This window comes from Rhinoderma darwinii (assembly GCF_050947455.1).
Source record: "Rhinoderma darwinii isolate aRhiDar2 chromosome 2 unlocalized genomic scaffold, aRhiDar2.hap1 SUPER_2_unloc_3, whole genome shotgun sequence".
NCBI classification, from domain to species: domain Eukaryota; kingdom Metazoa; phylum Chordata; class Amphibia; order Anura; family Rhinodermatidae; genus Rhinoderma; species Rhinoderma darwinii.
Genome location: NW_027461696.1, coordinates 251,607 through 269,424, shown reverse-complemented (window position 1 = coordinate 269,424; position 17,818 = coordinate 251,607). Strand labels below are relative to the sequence as shown.

The 17,818-nt window shown below is 50.9% G+C and overlaps 1 protein-coding gene across 1 annotated transcript; it reads left to right on the top strand.

Annotated features, from left to right (window-relative positions):
* The first annotated feature begins 1,057 nt into the window (after positions 1-1,057).
* On the top strand, positions 1,058-8,084 carry RNF169 (ring finger protein 169). The gene is made up of 5 exons (XM_075847241.1): positions 1,058-1,264; positions 1,781-1,906; positions 2,151-2,257; positions 2,740-2,845; positions 3,459-8,084. Exons 1-5 carry the CDS (start codon positions 1,241-1,243, stop codon positions 4,521-4,523), a joined length of 1,428 nt encoding a protein of 475 aa, XP_075703356.1. The 5' UTR covers positions 1,058-1,240; the 3' UTR covers positions 4,524-8,084.
* The last annotated feature ends 9,734 nt before the right edge of the window (positions 8,085-17,818 follow it).

Below are 17,818 nucleotides of genomic sequence, written 5' to 3'. Positions count from 1 at the left end.
CACTATGTGATGTTATTATGTGGGCACTATGTGATGTTATGTGAGCACTATGTGATATTATGTGAGCACTATGTGATATTATGTGAGCACTGTGTGATATTATGTGAGCACTATGTGATGTTATTATGTGGGCACTATGTGATATTATGTGGGCACTATGTGATATTATGTGAGCACTGTGTGATGTTATTATGTGGGCACTATGTGATGTTATGTGAGCACTATGTGATATTATGTGGGCACTATGTGATATTATGTGGGCACTATGTGATATTATGTGAGCACTATGTGATATTATGTGAGCACTATGTGATATTATGTGAGCACTATGTGATATTATGTGAGCACTGTGTGATATTATGTGAGCACTATGTGATATTATGTGGGCACTATGTGATATTATGTGGGCACTATGTGATATTATGTGGGCACTATGTGATATTATGTGAGCACTATGTGATATTATGTGGGTACTATGTGATATTATGTGAGCACTATGTGATATTATGTGAGCACTGTGTGATATTATGTGAGCACTATGTGATGTTATTATGTGGGCACTATGTGATGTTATGTGAGCACTATGTGATATTATGTGGGCACTATGTGATATTACTATCCTGTAAGGAAGTATCATCTGCAAATGAAATATTAGGCCTTATTCACAAAGTGCAGTTTTTGAAGCCACAACCAGGAGTGGATTGCAAAGGGAGCGGAAATATATTGTGAAGATTTTACTTCTCTTTATATAAATTCCACTCCTGGTTGTGACCTCAAAAACTGCACAGAAAAACTGCACCAAAACAGCACAGTGTGAATATGCCCTCACACTTATCATTCGTGCAGTAAAGTATTATAAAAAACGCTTCTACAGAGACAGGGACAACGGGACTACATTTCCCGGCATGCCTTGACAGCATCAGAACGCGGCAAAGTGCACTGGTATTGGGCAAACCCGGATCACGTGACCAGTGTCAATGCTTCGCTTGAAGGGGGCGGGGTGATAGCCTCCAATGCCGTTTCTCGGAAGTCTCCACCCACCGCGCGACACTGCCCTGTACACGCCCATCCACGTGATAAGAGCGCTGCGCGGGCGCCCGGTGACGTCACCAGCGGTCAGATCGACAAATTTTGACGTCAGATGTGGTCGAGCGGATGTCCGGCAGTGTGTGACGTCAGGCGCGGTGTGGGCGGATATCCGGTAGTGGCTCCGTGTTTGGAGATGTGATTCCCGCTCGGCATGTCCCGGAGAGCGAAAGCCCAGGTACCGGATCACACCCGCTGACCACCGCGACACCCGGACGAATGATAGCGCCGCCGGGTCGTCTTACTTCCCGCGGCGGGGACGTTATTGTACAACACATGACACCCGTCACACCCCACCGACACCATGACGCAATGTAACACGTGACTCCCCCAATCCTGCGACACCCCAAAAACCACTGTACAGACTTTATTACACCCGATAATGTTCTGTATGACCCCGTGACACCCCAAAAACCCTGTATAGACCTCATTACACCCGATAATGCTCTGTATGACGCTGCGACACCCCAAAAACCCCTGTACAGACTTTATTACACCCGATAATGCTCTGTGTGACACCCCAAAACCCTGGGTCGCCCTGTAAGATGAGCACAGAATTGGCGCGCCGAACTCCACTCATCTCAGCGCTGCAGACCTCGTTTCTGTGTGTTGTAGGTTCTTGGCGTGTGATTGGACGCTATGAATGATTGCGAGCTCTTGTGCCGGGTGACCGTCCTGTCCGTGTCCTTCACAGGGTAATGGTGACCCGACTCAGGAGAAGACTTCGGATCCGCGGCGTCAGAGGCGCGCGCCGGAGGATGTGGCCATCGCAAGCCGAGAAACGGAAGATAAAACGGCGCTTAAGACGAGCCACGTGGCGGTGAGTCAGCGGATACTTCATCACCGGCGACCGTTATTTATAGCGTTCTGTGTATACAGCTCCTGTGCGGACCGGTCTCCATGGTTACAGACTCGTCCGGTCCTGCAGTCGTTACTCCTTCCCCCCTCTTTGTGTTTGTTCCCAGTAGTTTTCCTCTGGCGCCGCTTATCATGTCATGGGATAAGGGGCGCCAGGACTCCCGCATGCGGCTGTATTTATATATGTGATGATTTTCTCCCCGCAGCCTCGGGCCCTCTCGGACTCGGAGAATGAGGAGCCGGTCCCCGGGAGGACGGTTCACAGATCCGCGTTTGTCTCCAAAAACAACGCCAGCTCAGTCACGTCCTCGTGGTAATTGCGCAGTAATCTACGTCTTACAACGCCCGATAATCCGGCGTCTGTCCCGCTGCCGGTCCGGCGCCTCCGCTGCTCCCGAGGATGATGGGAAAATCCAATTGGAGTGAAAAAACTTGTCAGATTGTAATAAGAATTTACGGGTCACCGGACGCGGCAGAGCCCACTTATTATCCGGGGGGGGTCACATACTGATGTCTATAGGGTGACCGCGTGTATCATGTGACCTGCTGCGGGGGATGGTCACTGTCACCTCCTCTTGGTGCGGGGTGGGGGATGGTCACTGTCACCTCCTCTTGGTGCGGGGGATGGTCACTGTCACCTCTTGGTGCGGGGGGGGGGGGGGTTGGGGGATGGTCACTGTCACCTCCTCTTGGTGGCGGGGTGGGGGATGGTCACTGTCACCTCTTGGTGGAGGGGGTTGCGGGGGATGGTGACTTTATATTTTACTAAAAGGTTTTCCGTCCTCTATTCACCAGGAGCCTTCAGTCCAGACTGGAGCGCAGCCAGAGCTGCAGCGAACATGTGAACGAGAGCCTCCTAGTACCGGGGCGCAGGAGAGTCCCCCAACCACGGAAAGCCAAGGTAACGTCTGGACGACTCCAGTAATCCTGAACTAATGCTCTATTCACATCCAGAGCTGCAGACACATTTCTGCTCTTACATCCTGTTTTATACTCTAGTCACATCCAGAGCTGCATACACATTTCTGCTCTTACATCCTGTTTTATACTCTAGTCACATCCAGAGCTGCAGCCACATTTCTGCCCTTACATCCGGTCTTGTACTCTAGCCACATCTAGAGCTGCATACACTACTCTTAAATCCTGTCTTATACTCTTGATGCATTCAGAGCTGCATACACATTTCTGTGCTTACATCCAGTCGTATACTCTAGTCGCATTCAGAGCTGCATACACGTGTCTGTGCTTCAGTCCTGTTTTACACTCCAGTCACAGCCGAAGCTGCATACACATTTCTGCTCTTCCTGTCTTATATTCTAGTCCCATCTAGAGCTGCAGCCACATTTCTGCTCTTCCATCCTGTCTTCTACTTTAGTCACATCCAGAGCTGCATCCACATTTCTGTGCTTCATTCCCGTCTTTTACTCTAGTCCCATCCAGAGCTGCATCCACATTTCTGCTCTTCGGTCCGTTCTTATACTCTAGTCACGTCCAGGTAATTTTGTCTTCTCCAGGTCGTCCCCGGTGTCGGCGGCTTCGCCGGCGTCCTCCTGTCCACAGAGAACAGCCGCTCCTTCTCGGCGCCGGTCCTGACCTCGGAGAAACGCGTGATGATCAATTCCCTGAACGCCTTCGCCCCGCTGCACAAGCCGGAGAGATCCGTCAGCCCCGACAGCAACGACAGCATTTCAGAGGAGCTCAACCACTTCAAGCCCATCGTCTGCTCGCCCTGCACACCCCCGAAGAGGCTCCCGGACGGCCAAGTTCTGAGCCCCCTCGTCATCAAATCCACCCCGAGGAACCTGAGGAGGAACCTGCAGAAGCCGACCACCTACGAGGCCAGTCCCGTCATCCTGAAGAAGTGGGAGCAGGTCTTCCAGGACCGGCAGATGAAGAGGACCCTGTCCAAAGGCACCCTGACCGCTCCGCCCCAAGAGGGTGTGCGCGCGCCCGCCAAATCCAAGGCTAAACCCAACTCTGCTGCCGGGGACCTCGAACTTCTACCCTCCTCCAGTACGGAGGAGCCCCTGGAGACAGGCAGTGATGGGAGACCCCAGCCCCTTCCTTGCCGTGGGTGTCTCCAGGGTAAAGGGCCACACTCTGAACCCGTCACCGTTAAAGACTTCCTGGACTCTCACCCCGGCACAAAGACCCGCCTGGCCGCCCGGCTGACCTCCAGCAAAAAGACAATACCCCAGTGCAAGTGCTTGGTGGCAAAACCCATAAATCGGGCACCCAAGAAAAAGAACGCCCAGCCCATGGGGTTACCGAACGGCAGCGCCGGGAACATCAGCCCGGGCTACACCCAGCGGCGGGGGCAAAAGAGACGCTGCAAAACCAAACACCTGGAAAAGAACGGCAACTTCAAGAGGCTCAGGGTGACGTGTCGGGCGGGCGGGCAGGGCGGGTTTGAGCGGCTGTGGCGGGAGACGGAAAAGAAGCTGCGCCAAGAGGAGGAGGACAAGAAGCTCGCCCTGAAGCTGCAGCAGAGGTTTGACAAGGAAAGGCGGAGGGGGAAGCGTAAGAGCAGCAGAGACGAGTACCCCCTGAGGTCCAAGACCGCCGCCGGCACCTCCTAGAACCTTCTTTTCTACAGCCGGTTTCTCCGGACTCCTTTTTCTATATTTCGGACGCTGGAGATGATGGGAATCCTTGTACTTATGATTAAGAGCGCTGCTCTGAGGGTCGAGTGTCTAGGAAAGCTGCGACACGACCAGGAACGACCCCAATACCGCTACCAAGTGATTTGCCTTTTAGGAGCCTTGGAAAGATGGGTGAAACTCAATATGGCTGCCGTTTGGCACTCAACTTTCCCAGACTCCTGACTGGAAAATCTGCTCCGTCACCCAATGATAAGGGAGCGAGGTATGTGTGACTATATGGCTAAGCAGAATTGTCATTGCAGGTTCTTGGATAGTGGGGTGACCAGCTATATGGCCGCTATTCCAGCACCCGGAGTGGTGGTCACCCAGCTTTTCCAGACACCTGCATGACAAACCTGCCTAGTTATCTGATGATATGGGGTTCACTATTAACTAGTGCTCGGGAGTATTGCAAAGCTGTGTCGCAACGTATATGGCCGCACATGTAAGGTGCTCATCCAACTTTCCCGGGCTCCTGAATGGCTTATCTGCTTGGCTACAGAATGATGTGGTAGCGTGGGATGTACTGTTATACGACTAGGCAGATTTGGCATTCGTGACTCCAGGAAAGCTGAATGACGCCCGGTAGGGCCACCATGGACAATCTGCCTGGTCATGCCGTGATGTGGGCGCAGGGAGTCATCGCTTTACAACTACACACTGCCTTTCGGGGGTCTTAGAAAGATGGGTGACAGTCAACATGGACATCTATACAGCACTCGCAGGGCTACAACCAGTATGGCCGCCACTACAGTTCCGATATTACGGAGGAGGCAGATCTGGCGCTGAGTAATCTGGGTGACCGCACCGCCTCGGAGCCATAATGGTGCCTGTAATACTTGTCACCCAACTTTCCCAGGAAGTTACGACCTGGGAGCGGCTGCAGAAAACTCACCCGCTGTCAGGACTCCCGGAGATTATCTCCATATAACGGCTACCAGACGAGATCTCCCACAGACGAGACCCCCCCCCTCCTCCGGTCTCCTGTATGTCCCCCTACTCCTCCGGTCTCCTGTATGTCCCCCTACTCCCGCGGTCTCCTGTATGTCGCCCCCTCTTCCCGCGGTCTCCTGTATGTCGCCCCCTCCTCCCGCGTGCTCCTGTATGTCGTCCCCCCCCCTACTCCCGCGGTCTCCTGTATGTCGTCCCCCCCCCTACTCCCGCGGTCTCCTGTATGTCGCCCCCTCCTCCCGCGGTCTCCTGTATGTCACCCCCCTCTCCTCCCGCGGTCTCCTGTATGTCGCCCCCCCCCCCCCTCCCGCGTGCTCCTGTATGTCGTCGTCCCCCCCCTACTCCCGCGGTCTCCTGTATGTCGCCCCCTCCTCCCGCGGTCTCCTGTATGTCACCCCCCTCTCCTCCCGCGGTCTCCTGTATGTCGCCCTCCTCCCGCGGTCTCCTGTATGCGCCCCCCCCTCCTCCCGCGGTCTCCTGTATGCGCCCCCCCTCCTCCCGCGGTCTCCAGTATGTCGCCCCCCCCCCTCCTCCCGCGGTCTCCTGTATTTCGCCCCCCCTCCTCCCACGGTCTCCTGTATGTCGCCCCCCCTCCTCCCGCGGTCTCCTGTATGTCGCCCCTCCCGCGGTCTCCTGTATGTCCCTCCTCCCGCGGTCTCCTGTATGTCCCTCCTCCCGCAGTCTCCTGTATGTCGCCCCCCCTCCTCCCGCGGTCTCCTGTATGTCGCCCCCCCTCCTCCCGCGGTCTCCTGTATGTCGCCCCTCCCGCGGTCTCCTGTATGTCCCTCCTCCCGCGGTCTCCTGTATGTCCCTCCTCCCGCAGTCTCCTGTATGTCGCCCCCCCTCCTCCCGCGGTCTCCTGTATGTCGCCCCTCCCGCGGTCTCCTGTATGGTGTCGTCGTCCCCCCGCGTCTCCTGTATGTGTCCCCCCTCCTCCCGCAATCACATTATATCTGCAGCTGCTGCTCCCTATTGTCGGTCTTGTCACCCAGTAAGGGCTTTCCATGACTCTGCAGTGTTTGTGCATATCGCAGGCGAGGCGCATGTCTACTGTATTCTCCCCCCACCCCCCCATCTACTGGAGCCACACGGGGCGGCCTCAGCCTTAATAAGCTTTAATCTTCATCCGGGGGCTCTTACACCTCAGCTCCACCTGTCACACTCCGCTACATGACATGAGTCACTATATCCTGGGCTTTGTTGACCTTGAACTGATCCTGAGTCATCCTGAGCTGTATTCATAATTCTGCTCTCACATCATATCTTATTCTCCAATCACATCCAGAGCTGAATTCACTACATGTCCTATACGTGAGTCGCATCTTGAGCTGTTTACACAATTCTGCTCTTATATTATACTACATTCACATCCTGAGCTGTATTCATAATTCTGCTCTCACATCATATCATACTCTAGTCACATCCTGAGCTGTATTTTGTATTCCATATTCAACTCTTGCATCATATCTTGTTCTCCAATCACATCAAAAGCTGAAATCACTGTCTTATACTGTGGTCACTTCCTGAGCTGTATTCACAACTCTTCTTTTACATCATGTCATACTCCAGTCACATCCTAAGCTGTCTTCTTTATTCCATGTTTCACTCTTACATAATATCTTGTTCTCCCATCACATCAAGAGCTGAAATCACTCTTTTTGTCTTATACTCTAGTCCCACCCAGAGCTGCATTCACAGTTCTTCTGGTTACCTTCTAGCTGTCGGGCTGCAGGAGCTTGTATGTCAGTGTTACTCCTGCGGGTTCAGTCTGAGCTGTGATGGGAGATGTAGTGCTTATACCAAGAACGGGACATTACCTTGTTCAGAAAACTACATCTCCCACAATGCAGATCAGCATGTTATGACAGCTGTCTGACCACACAGCATTGATGGATTTCAATCCTCAGCCAGGATAATTACGAAATGCAGCTCTGGATGTGACTGGAGTATAAGACATGTAGCAATATACTTGTGAATGCAGGACGTAACAGCATAATTATGAATGCGGCTCTGGATGTGACTGGAGTACAAGACGTGTAACAATATACTTGTAAATGCAGCTCTGGTTGTGACCGCAGTATAATACATGTAACAGCAGAACTGTGCGGCTTTGAGTGTAACTGGAGTATAAGACCATATTTAACAGCATAATTATGGCTGCAGCACTGGATGTTACTGGAGTATAAGATATTCTGTAACAGCAGAGTGCAGCTCTGGAGGTGACTAGTGCAGTACTGGGTGAACGGTTGCACAGCGGCGCAGCATTAGATGGAGATTTCACCTGTTGGAGGTGGAGCTGCGCGGTTAGTCGCCCTCCTGCGCGTTTGACATCCGTGAAGTATCGGTAAACCTAAAATACAAGTTGTGTCAGTATTAGCGGTCGTCTTGTGGCCCCCGCTGCATTGTATATAGGGCCCTCGTCCGTTATCCGCCCCTCCCCCGCTCACAGATCTCTGGACGGGATCCGCTGCTCCTCCAGATCAGTAACTTGTATTTTTGGTTTGCGCTCGGTTGGTTAATACAATAAAGTGTTTTCTGTATTTCTCCTCCACGTGTCCACGTCTCATAAACCTCCGCAATGGAGTCCAGGATCATCACTCCCATCGTTTTCTACGGACGAGGCCTGGTTATATTCAGGGGCGTGAAGGGCGCCGCACTCTGTATCATGAATATTCTACACGTGGTAAACGGGCAACCAGGACGACTATTCTATCTGCTGCATTACACTAACTGTCCGCACTACACTGCCTCTGCACCGCTCTGCACTGCCTCTCCTCACTGCACCACTCTGCACTGCACCGCTCTACACTGCCTCACTGCACCGCTCTACGCTGCCTCTCCTCACTGCACCACTCTGCACTGCACCGCTCTACGCTGTCTCTCCGCACTGCACCGCTCTACACTGCCTCACTGCACCGCTCTACACTGCCTCACTGCACCGCTCTACGCTGCCTCTCCTCACTGCACCACTCTGCACTGCACCGCTCTACGCTGTCTCGCCGCACTGCACCGCTCTACGCTGCCTCCTCACTGCACCGCTCTGCGCTGCCTCTCTGCACTGCACCGCTCTACACTGCCTGTCTGCACTGCACCGCTCTACACTGCCTCTCCTCACTGCACCGCTCTGCAGTGCCTCCCCGCGCTGCACCGCCCTACACTACCGCTCTACACTGCACCACCCTACACTGCCTCTCCGCACTGCCTCTGCACTACACCACCACTCTGCACTGCCTCGCTCTACACCGCCTCTCCGCACCGCACTGCTCTACACCGCCTCCGCACTTCTCTACACCGCCGCTCCGCACTGCACCGCTGCCTCTCCACACTACACTGCCACTCCACATTACACCGCCGCACTGCACCGCTCTACACTGCCTCTCCGCAGTGCACCGTCCTACACTGCCTCTCCGCACCACTACACCGCTTCTCCACACTGCACCACTCTACACTGCCTCTCCACACTACACTACACCGCTTCTACACTGCCTCTCCGCACTGCACCGCTCTGCCTCTTTGCACTACACCGCCCCTCCGCACTACCCCGGCTCTCCGCACTGCCCCGCTCTACACCCCCTCTCTGCACCGCCTCTCCACTCCGCACTGCACCGCCTCTCCGCACTGCCCCGCACTACGCCGCCTCTCCACACTACACTGCCTGCTCACACTGGACTTCACTGCCTCCACGCTGCACCGTCTTGTTTTAGATCTCACATCCGGAGGCACATGAAGAAGAACACGACCAATAATGAGGTGGAGGTGAAGAAAGCAGGAAGATTTACCTGTGTACTAAAGCAGAGAATGGGGAATAGTGCAGGACGCTGACGGATGATGGGGGTTCTGTTTCCTGATCACTTCCCATACAGCGCAGAGTCTCAATCTTTATTGTAATAAGAAAGAACAATCATTTCCCAATATAAGATGTCAACTGTAGCTCCGCCCTGAGCGCCATTTTCCAGGTTACACATACAATAAGTACATATTAGGCTACAGTCACATGAGCGTATCAGATACACGCACGTGAAATACGCGTGTAAATCTGGTCCGTGTGCGGCGCTGCATCTGTGCTTTGCGTGTGGCACGTATTTATCACGCACACGCAAAGCATTATTTATTTATTTTCAATAATGCACAAACCACATACGTCTGTGTGCTGTGTGTGATTTTCACGCGTGCAGGTGCATTAACAACGCACCAATAGAGAACATGCGGTGAGTTTTACGCAAGTGACGCGCTGTGTGAGAACTCCTGCATGTGTGAACGGCCCCATTGATATCAATGGATTAGTGTGATGTGATTTTCAGTACAGGATAAGTCATGTAATGTATGTACACAGTGACTCCACCAGCAGAATAGTGAGTGCAGCTCTGGAGTATAATACAGGGTGTAACTCAGGATCAGTACAGGACAAGTAATGTATGTACACAGTGACTCCACCAGCAGAATAGTGAGTGCAGCTCTGGAGTATAATACAGGATGTAACTCAGGATCAGTACAGGATAAGTAATGTAATGTATGTACACAGTGACTCCACCAGCAGAATAGTAAGTGCAGCTCTGGAGTATAATACAGGATGTAACTCAGGATCAGTACAGGATAAGTAATGTAATGTATGTACACAGTGACTCCACCAGCAGAATAGTGAGTGCAGCTCTGGAGTATAATACAGGATATAACTCAGGATCAGTACAGGATAAGTAATGTAATGTATGTACACAGTGACTCCACCAGCAGAATAGTGAGTGCAGCTCTGGAGTATAATACAGGATGTAACTCAGGATCAGTACAGGATAAGTAATGTAATGTATGTACACAGTGACTCCACCAGCAGAATAGTGAGTGCAGCTCTGGAGTATAATACAGGATGTAACTCAGGATCAGTACAGGATAAGTAATGTAATGTATGTACACAGTGACTCCACCAGCAGAATAGTAAGTGCAGCTCTGGAGTATAATACAGGATATAACTCCGGATCAGTACAGGATAAGTAATGTAATGTATGTGCACAGTGACTCCACCAGCAGAATAGTGAGTGCAGCTCTGGAGTATAATACAGGATATAACTCAGGATCAGTACAGGATAAGTAATGTCATGTATGTACACAGTGACTCCACCAGCAGAATAGAGAGTGCAGCTATGGAGTATAATACAGGATGTAACTCAGGATCAGTACAGGATAAGTAATGTAATGTATGTACACAGTGACTCCACCAGCAGAATAGTGAGTGCAGCTCTGGAGTATAATACAGGATATAACTCAAGATCAGTACAGGATAAGTAATGTAATGTATGTACACAGTGACTCCACCAGCAGAATAGTGAGTGCAGCTCTGGAGTATAATACAGGATGTAACTCCGGATCAGTACAGGATAAGTAATGTAATGTATGTACACAGTGACTCCACCAGCAGAATAGTCAGTGCAGCTCAGGAGTATAATACAGCATGTAACTCAGGATCAGTACAGGATAAGTAATGTAATGTATGTACACAGTGACTCCACCAGCAGAATAGTGAGTGTAGCTCTGGAGTATAATACAGCATGTAACTCAGGATCAGTACAGGATAAGTAATGTAATGTATGTACACAGTGACTCCACCAGCAGAATAGTGAGTGCAGCTCTGGAGTATAATACAGGATGTAACTCAGGATCAGTACAGGGTAAGCAATGTAATGTATGTACACAGTGACTCCACCAGCAGAATAGAGAGTGCAGCTCTGGAGTATAATACAGGATGTAACTCAGGATCAGTACAGGATAAGTAATGTAATGTATGTACACAGTGACCCCACCAGCAGAATAGTGAGTGCAGCTCTGGAGTATAATACAGGATGTAACTCTGGATCAGTACAGGATAAGTAATGTCATGTATGTACACAGTGACTCCACCAGCAGAATAGTGAGTGCAGCTCTGGAGTATAATACAGCATGTAACTCAGGATCAGTACAGGATAAGCAATGTAATGTATGTACACAGTGACTCCACCAGCAGAATAGAGAGTGCAGCTCTGGAGTATAATACAGGATGTAACTCAGGATCAGTACAGGATAAGTAATGTAATGTATGTACACAGTGACCCCACCAGCAGAATAGTGAGTGCAGCTCTGGAGTATAATACAGGATGTAACTCTGGATCAGTACAGGATAAGTAATGTAATGTATTTACACAGTGACTCCACCAGCAGAATAGTGAGTGCAGCTCTGGAGTATAATACAGGATATAACTCAGGATCAGTACAGGATCAGTAATGTATGTACACAGTGACACCATCAGAATAGTGAGTGCAGCTCTAGAGTATAATACAGGATGTAACTCAGGATCAGTACAGGATAAGTAATGTAATGTATGTACACAGTGACTCCACCAGCAGAATAGTGAGTGCAGCTCTGGAGTATAATACAGGATGTAACTCAGTATCAGTATAGGATAAGTAATGTAATGTATGTACACAGCGACTCCCCCAGCAGAATAGTGAGTGCAGCTCTGGAGTATAATACAGGATGTAACTCTGGATCAGTACAGGATAAGTAATGTAATGTATTTACACAGTGACTCCACCAGCAGAATAGTGAGTGCAGCTCTGGAGTATAATACAGGATATAACTCAGGATCAGTACAGGATCAGTAATGTATGTACACAGTGACTCCACCAGCAGAATAGTGAGTGCAGCTCTGGAGTATAATACAGGATATAACTCAGGATCAGTACAGGATCAGTAATGTATGTACACAGTGACTCCACCAGCAGAATAGTGAGTGCAGCTCTAGAGTATAATACAGGATGTAACTCAGGATCAGTACAGGATAAGTAATGTAATGTATGTACACAGTGACTCCACCAGCAGAATAGTGAGTGCAGCTCTGGAGTATAATACAGGATGTAACTCAGTATCAGTATAGGATAAGTAATGTAATGTATGTACACAGCGACTCCCCCAGCAGAATAGGGAGTACAGCTCTGGAGTATAATACAGGATATAATTTAGGATCAGTACAGGATAAGTAATGTAATGTATGTACACAGTGACTCCACCAGCAGAATAGTGAGTGCAGCTCTGGAGTATAATACAGGATATAACTCAGGATCAGTACAGGATAAGTAATGTAATGTATGTACACAGTGACTCCACCAGCAGAATAGTGAGTGCAGCTCTGGAGTATAATACAGGATGTAACTCCGGATCAGTACAGGATAAGTAATGTATGTACACAGTGACTCCACCAGCAGAATAGTGAGTGCAGCTCTGGAGTATAATACAGGATGTAACTCTGGATCAGTACAGGATAAGTAATGTAATGTATATACACAGTGACTCCACCAGCAGAATAGAGAGTGCAGCTATGGAGTATAATACAGGATGTAACTCAGGATCAGTACAGGATAAGTAATGTAATATATGTACACAGTGACTCCACCAGCAGAATAGTGAGTGCAGCTCTGGAGTATAATACAGGATGTAACTCAGGATCAGTACAGGATAAGTAATGTATGTACACAGTGACTCCACCAGCAGAATAGTGAGTGCAGCTCTGGAGTATAATAGGATGTAACTCAGGATCAGTACAGGATAAGTAATGTATGTACACAGTGACTCCACCAGCAGAATAGTGAGTGCAGCTCTGGAGTATAATACAGGATGTAACTCAGGATCAGTACAGGATAAGTAGTGTAATGTATGTACACAGTGATTCCACCAGCAGAATAGTGAGTGCAGCTCTGGAGTATAATACAGGATGTAACTCAGGATCAGTACAGGATAAGTAATGTAATGTATGTACACAGTGATTCCACCAGCAGAATAGTGAGTGCAGCTCTGGAGTATAATACAGGATGTAACTCAGGATCAGTACAGGATAAGTAATGTAATGTATGTACACAGTGACTCCACCAGCAGAATAGTGACTACAGCTCTGGAGTATAATACAGGATGTAACTCCGGATCAGTACAGGATAAGTAATGTATGTACACAGTGACTCCACCAGCAGAATAGTGAGTGCAGCTCTGGAGTATAATACAGGATATAACTCAGGATCAGTACAGGATAAGTAATGTAATGTATGTACACAGTGACTCCACTAGCAGAATAGTGAGTGCAGCTCTGGAGTATAATACAGGATGTAACTCAGGATCAGTACAGGATAAGTAATGTAATGTATGTACACAGTGACCCCACCAGCAGAATAGTGAGTGCAGCTCTGGAGTATAATACAGGATGTAACTCTGGATCAGTACAGGATAAGTAATGTAATGTATTTACACAGTGACTCCACCAGCAGAATAGTGAGTGCAGCTCTGGAGTATAATACAGGATATAACTCAGGATCAGTACAAGATCAGTAATGTATGTACACAGTGACTCCACCAGCAGAATAGTGAGTGCAGCTCTGGAGTATAATACAGGATGTAACTCAGGATCAGTACAGGATAAGTAATGTAATGTATGTACACAGTGACTCCACCAGCAGAATAGTGAGTGCAGCTCTGGAGTATAATACAGGATGTAACTCAGTATCAGTATAGGATAAGTAATGTAATGTATGTACACAGTGATTCCACCAGCAGAATAGTGAGTGCAGCTCTGGAGTATAATACAGGATGTAACTCAGGATCAGTACAGGATATGTAATGTAATGTATGTACACAGTGACTCCACCAGCAGAATAGTCAGTGCAGCTCTGGAGTGGGTGGAGTAGGACGTGTGGAGAGAGCTGCTGAGACTACCGTGCAGGCCTTGGATCCAGGGACTTTCCTTATCCTATCTGCCCAGGCCTCATACCATCTGCCTGGGCTTGGAAAGTACCCTGAGGGGGGTTCCATCCTAGGATGGAGCCTCAGACCTCTACCTCCCGGAGCATGCCAGCGGGGGGTAGAGGGTCATCCCAGCTGGCTGGGAATATGAAAACAGTCGCGGGGGTGAGGAGATCATCTCGGCGCAAGGCTGTCCTGGCTCCCCCTGAGGCTGGAACCCTGGATAAGGGTATGGAGACGCGGTCCGGCATGGTGATCGAGGTGTTGTCGTCTGGAGAAGGACCAGCACCGTCCGGACATTTGGATGACGGTCGTGTGGAGGAATGGGGACAGCTGAGGACCGGAGAGACGGTGGAGAACTTCAGCTCCCGTCTGGCTATGCGGTTGGAGGAGTATCGGGACCTCAGGAAGTCGCTGCAACGGCTCCGTGCGGACTTGGCGGTCGCCAGAGGAAGGGCTGCAAAATGCACAGGAGGTAAGAGGTCCCGATACCTTTTAAATGTGAAATCCTTGTTGGAGGAAATAAAAGAAGTGGAAGAGAGACGTGAGGAGATTTTGGCAGGCGGAGGGGTGTTTGGAGAAAAGTTAAAAAATGAAGAGAGGTTTGCCGAGATGGCAGCACCTATAAAAATAGAAAGTATGGAGGAAGACAGCAGAGCCCCAGACACAACAAAGGAAAATGTGGGGGAGAAAATGGAGCATGAGAATGTAAAGTCCAGAGAAGGCACAGATTCTGAGGCACCCAGGAGCAGTGAGGAGGAGGAGGGTGGACTCACAGCTGGGAATAATCAGGAGAGTTTTGAAACTGACAGTGAGCGGCCTCCAGGATTACTCACTCAGATCCGTAACGTGGAGTCGCCGGTATCCTTCCAGGGATTTTGTTTTGGTGCGGAGTTACCCGCAGAGGAGGAAAAGCAAAAGAAAAAAAAATGTAAGAAGAAAAAAAAGGAAAAGGAAAAAAAATCTGCTAAAGGTTCATTTAAAATGGTGTATACAGCAAGATCCTTCCTGTGCTCTGAGCCTGATGAAAGTCAGGATCAGAGCGCAGGTCCCGCAAGACCCCCAGCTCAAGCCTCTGCAGTGGGGCTGGAGCGGGAATGCGGGGAGAGTGTTACGGGACCGGCATTAGAGCACGTGGTGGTCAAAATGGCGCCGGACGCCAACCCCTGCAAAGGGGGCGGTACTGGTGGCCTGGTGACGCCAGGGGGTGTGTCCCCGTGTCCGGTGAATGGCGAGCCCGGGAAACTGGTCTTTGATGCGAGTCAGGGGTCGGGAGAACGGGTAAACCAGAAACCGGATGTGGTGTCTGAAAGCCGGAAGTCTGTCGGTGTCGCAGTAAAGCCGTCAGACGTTCCGGACAAGGGCGGTCACAGAGGGGGCTCCGGCTCAGTTGGCCACTCCTCTGTGGGAGGGGGGAGTGGTCCGGAGGCGGCTCCAGTGACATCAGTGGCTCCTTCATCCGCATCGCTGAAAAGTGGTGTAGGCGAGAAGGGGGCTGCTGGCGTCGGGGGCGACGGTGGCCCCTTTCCCAAAAATGTTCAGCACTCAGAACAGATGGAGGTTAATGAGGCGGAGGGCACAGCAGGGACACCGCTTATAACATCTGGTGGCGTCCCTGCAAAGGTGCCTGATGATGCGGAGACTGAAGCAGTGTCTACCCACACAAAAAGTACAGAAAAAATACATAACATAGAACCAGGCCTGGCCAGAAGGATGACTGCAGGGGGACCTGGTGGGTTAAATGAAAAAGTTGCGGCTGTGGATGTGGAAACTGCTGGGGGTATGCAGGTGTCTGTAAATAAAGTTGCTGGAGTGTCTGCTGGTAATGGGGTGTTGAGTGCTGTGTCTGTGGGTGGTGGGGATGGGGTATCAACCAGGGGCAATGGGCCTGGCGCTCCTCTTGCTGTGACATCCGGCAGGTCTTATGCTGGTGTGGCAGCGGGGGGACAGCGGGCCCACCCATCTTCATCCTCAAGGTCCGGGGACGGTAACTTGCAACAACGTCTCTTGGACGCTTTAAGAGAGGGAAAGCAAACCCTAACCATAGGGGGAGTGCAGAAGGACCTGTCTTTCTGGATAGACAGATATGGTCTAAATGCCTTCCGAGAGCAACGAGGAGATCAGTGGTCGCTCCCAACAGCCGGGCAGGCTGTAGCCAGGAGGAATGTGGTCCGTCTCCGGTGGCGTGGCAATGATGCGTGCCCTCCCAGAAAGAGGGTGGTGGAGCTGCTGCTGGGGATGGGCTTCAAGGCGAGTGACATCTTTGCCTTGATACATCCTCATGGCTCGGTCGAGTTCGACATCAGCTTTGTTCACCTAGGGGGCCTTGAGGTCTTCTGGGGGAACTACGAGCTGGTGAAGGACGAGCCTGGCTGGCGAGACTTTGCTGCACAAGCAATTTCTCGCCAAAGTGGTCCCAAGAGAGTGACCGTTCTTACCCGTAACGAGTCACTCTCTTGTATAGATATCATGACCTGGTTGGGAAGGTACGGAGAGGTAGTAGAGATGCCACGGAAGAACTTAGACGAGTTTGGAATCTGGTCAGGGGCCTGGACGTTCATGGTTAAACTAAAGCGTCTGGGACAGACGGTGTCCCACATACCATCGTCTGCTTTCCTGGGAAGAGATCGAATCCTTGTCTTCTACCAGGGGCAGCCGAAGTTGTGTCACCGGTGTGGCGACCCCTCACATTTGAGTGCAGGCTGCAAGGTGCAGAAGTGTGCTCATTGTGGGGGGATTGGTCATCTAGCCGCATCGTGTGACCGTATTCGCTGCAACCTGTGTGGTGACTTAGGTCACCCGTTCAGTCGGTGTCCTCGCTCTGTTGTCAATGCTTGTTCCAAACCTGCAGAGTATGAGAGGAGGGAGGCCTCCGTGGGTGAGGGTGCGGGCAGGGATGATGGGGCACAGGGGCAAGGGAAGAATGCAAAGAAGGGTCCCCCTTCTCGCCAGAGAAGGGCGGATAAGCGAAGGAAGGAGAGGATTCGGAGGGCGCTCCAGGAAACTGGGACGACCTCTGATTCAGATCTGGATGCCCCCCTTGAAGCTGATGCCCCTGGGGAGGTCGAATTGAACGAGGAGATGAGGAGGATCCAAAGGGAGCAGAGGGCTGAGGACTCTCAGTCCTCCCACTATGAAAGTGTGGGAGAGGAAGAGAGGACTCAGCCTACAGCAAAAGGGACACCGGGCAAAACCCAAGGGCCAAATACATCTGGCCCCGCCCTGGCCCAGGAAGGTAAATCCTGTACCCCCTGGTGCGCTCTACTGATCGATACCATGCTCTCGTGGACATTCCAGCCTCTCATACTAAGAGGGAGGGCATGGTAGGGCACCCTAGAGTCGTTGAGCCTCCCCTGCTGCAGGGGCCGTTGCCCCCAGAGGGGGAGGTTGACCCGGTACTTGGGGATGAAGATGGGAATAGGGTGGTGAGTATGGACTCCTCAGTTTGCAAGAAGCGAGGCAAAGAAGGGGGGTCCTCATCAGATAGAGGGGGGGTGGGAAGAAGAAAGCCGTCTAACTCAAACATCCA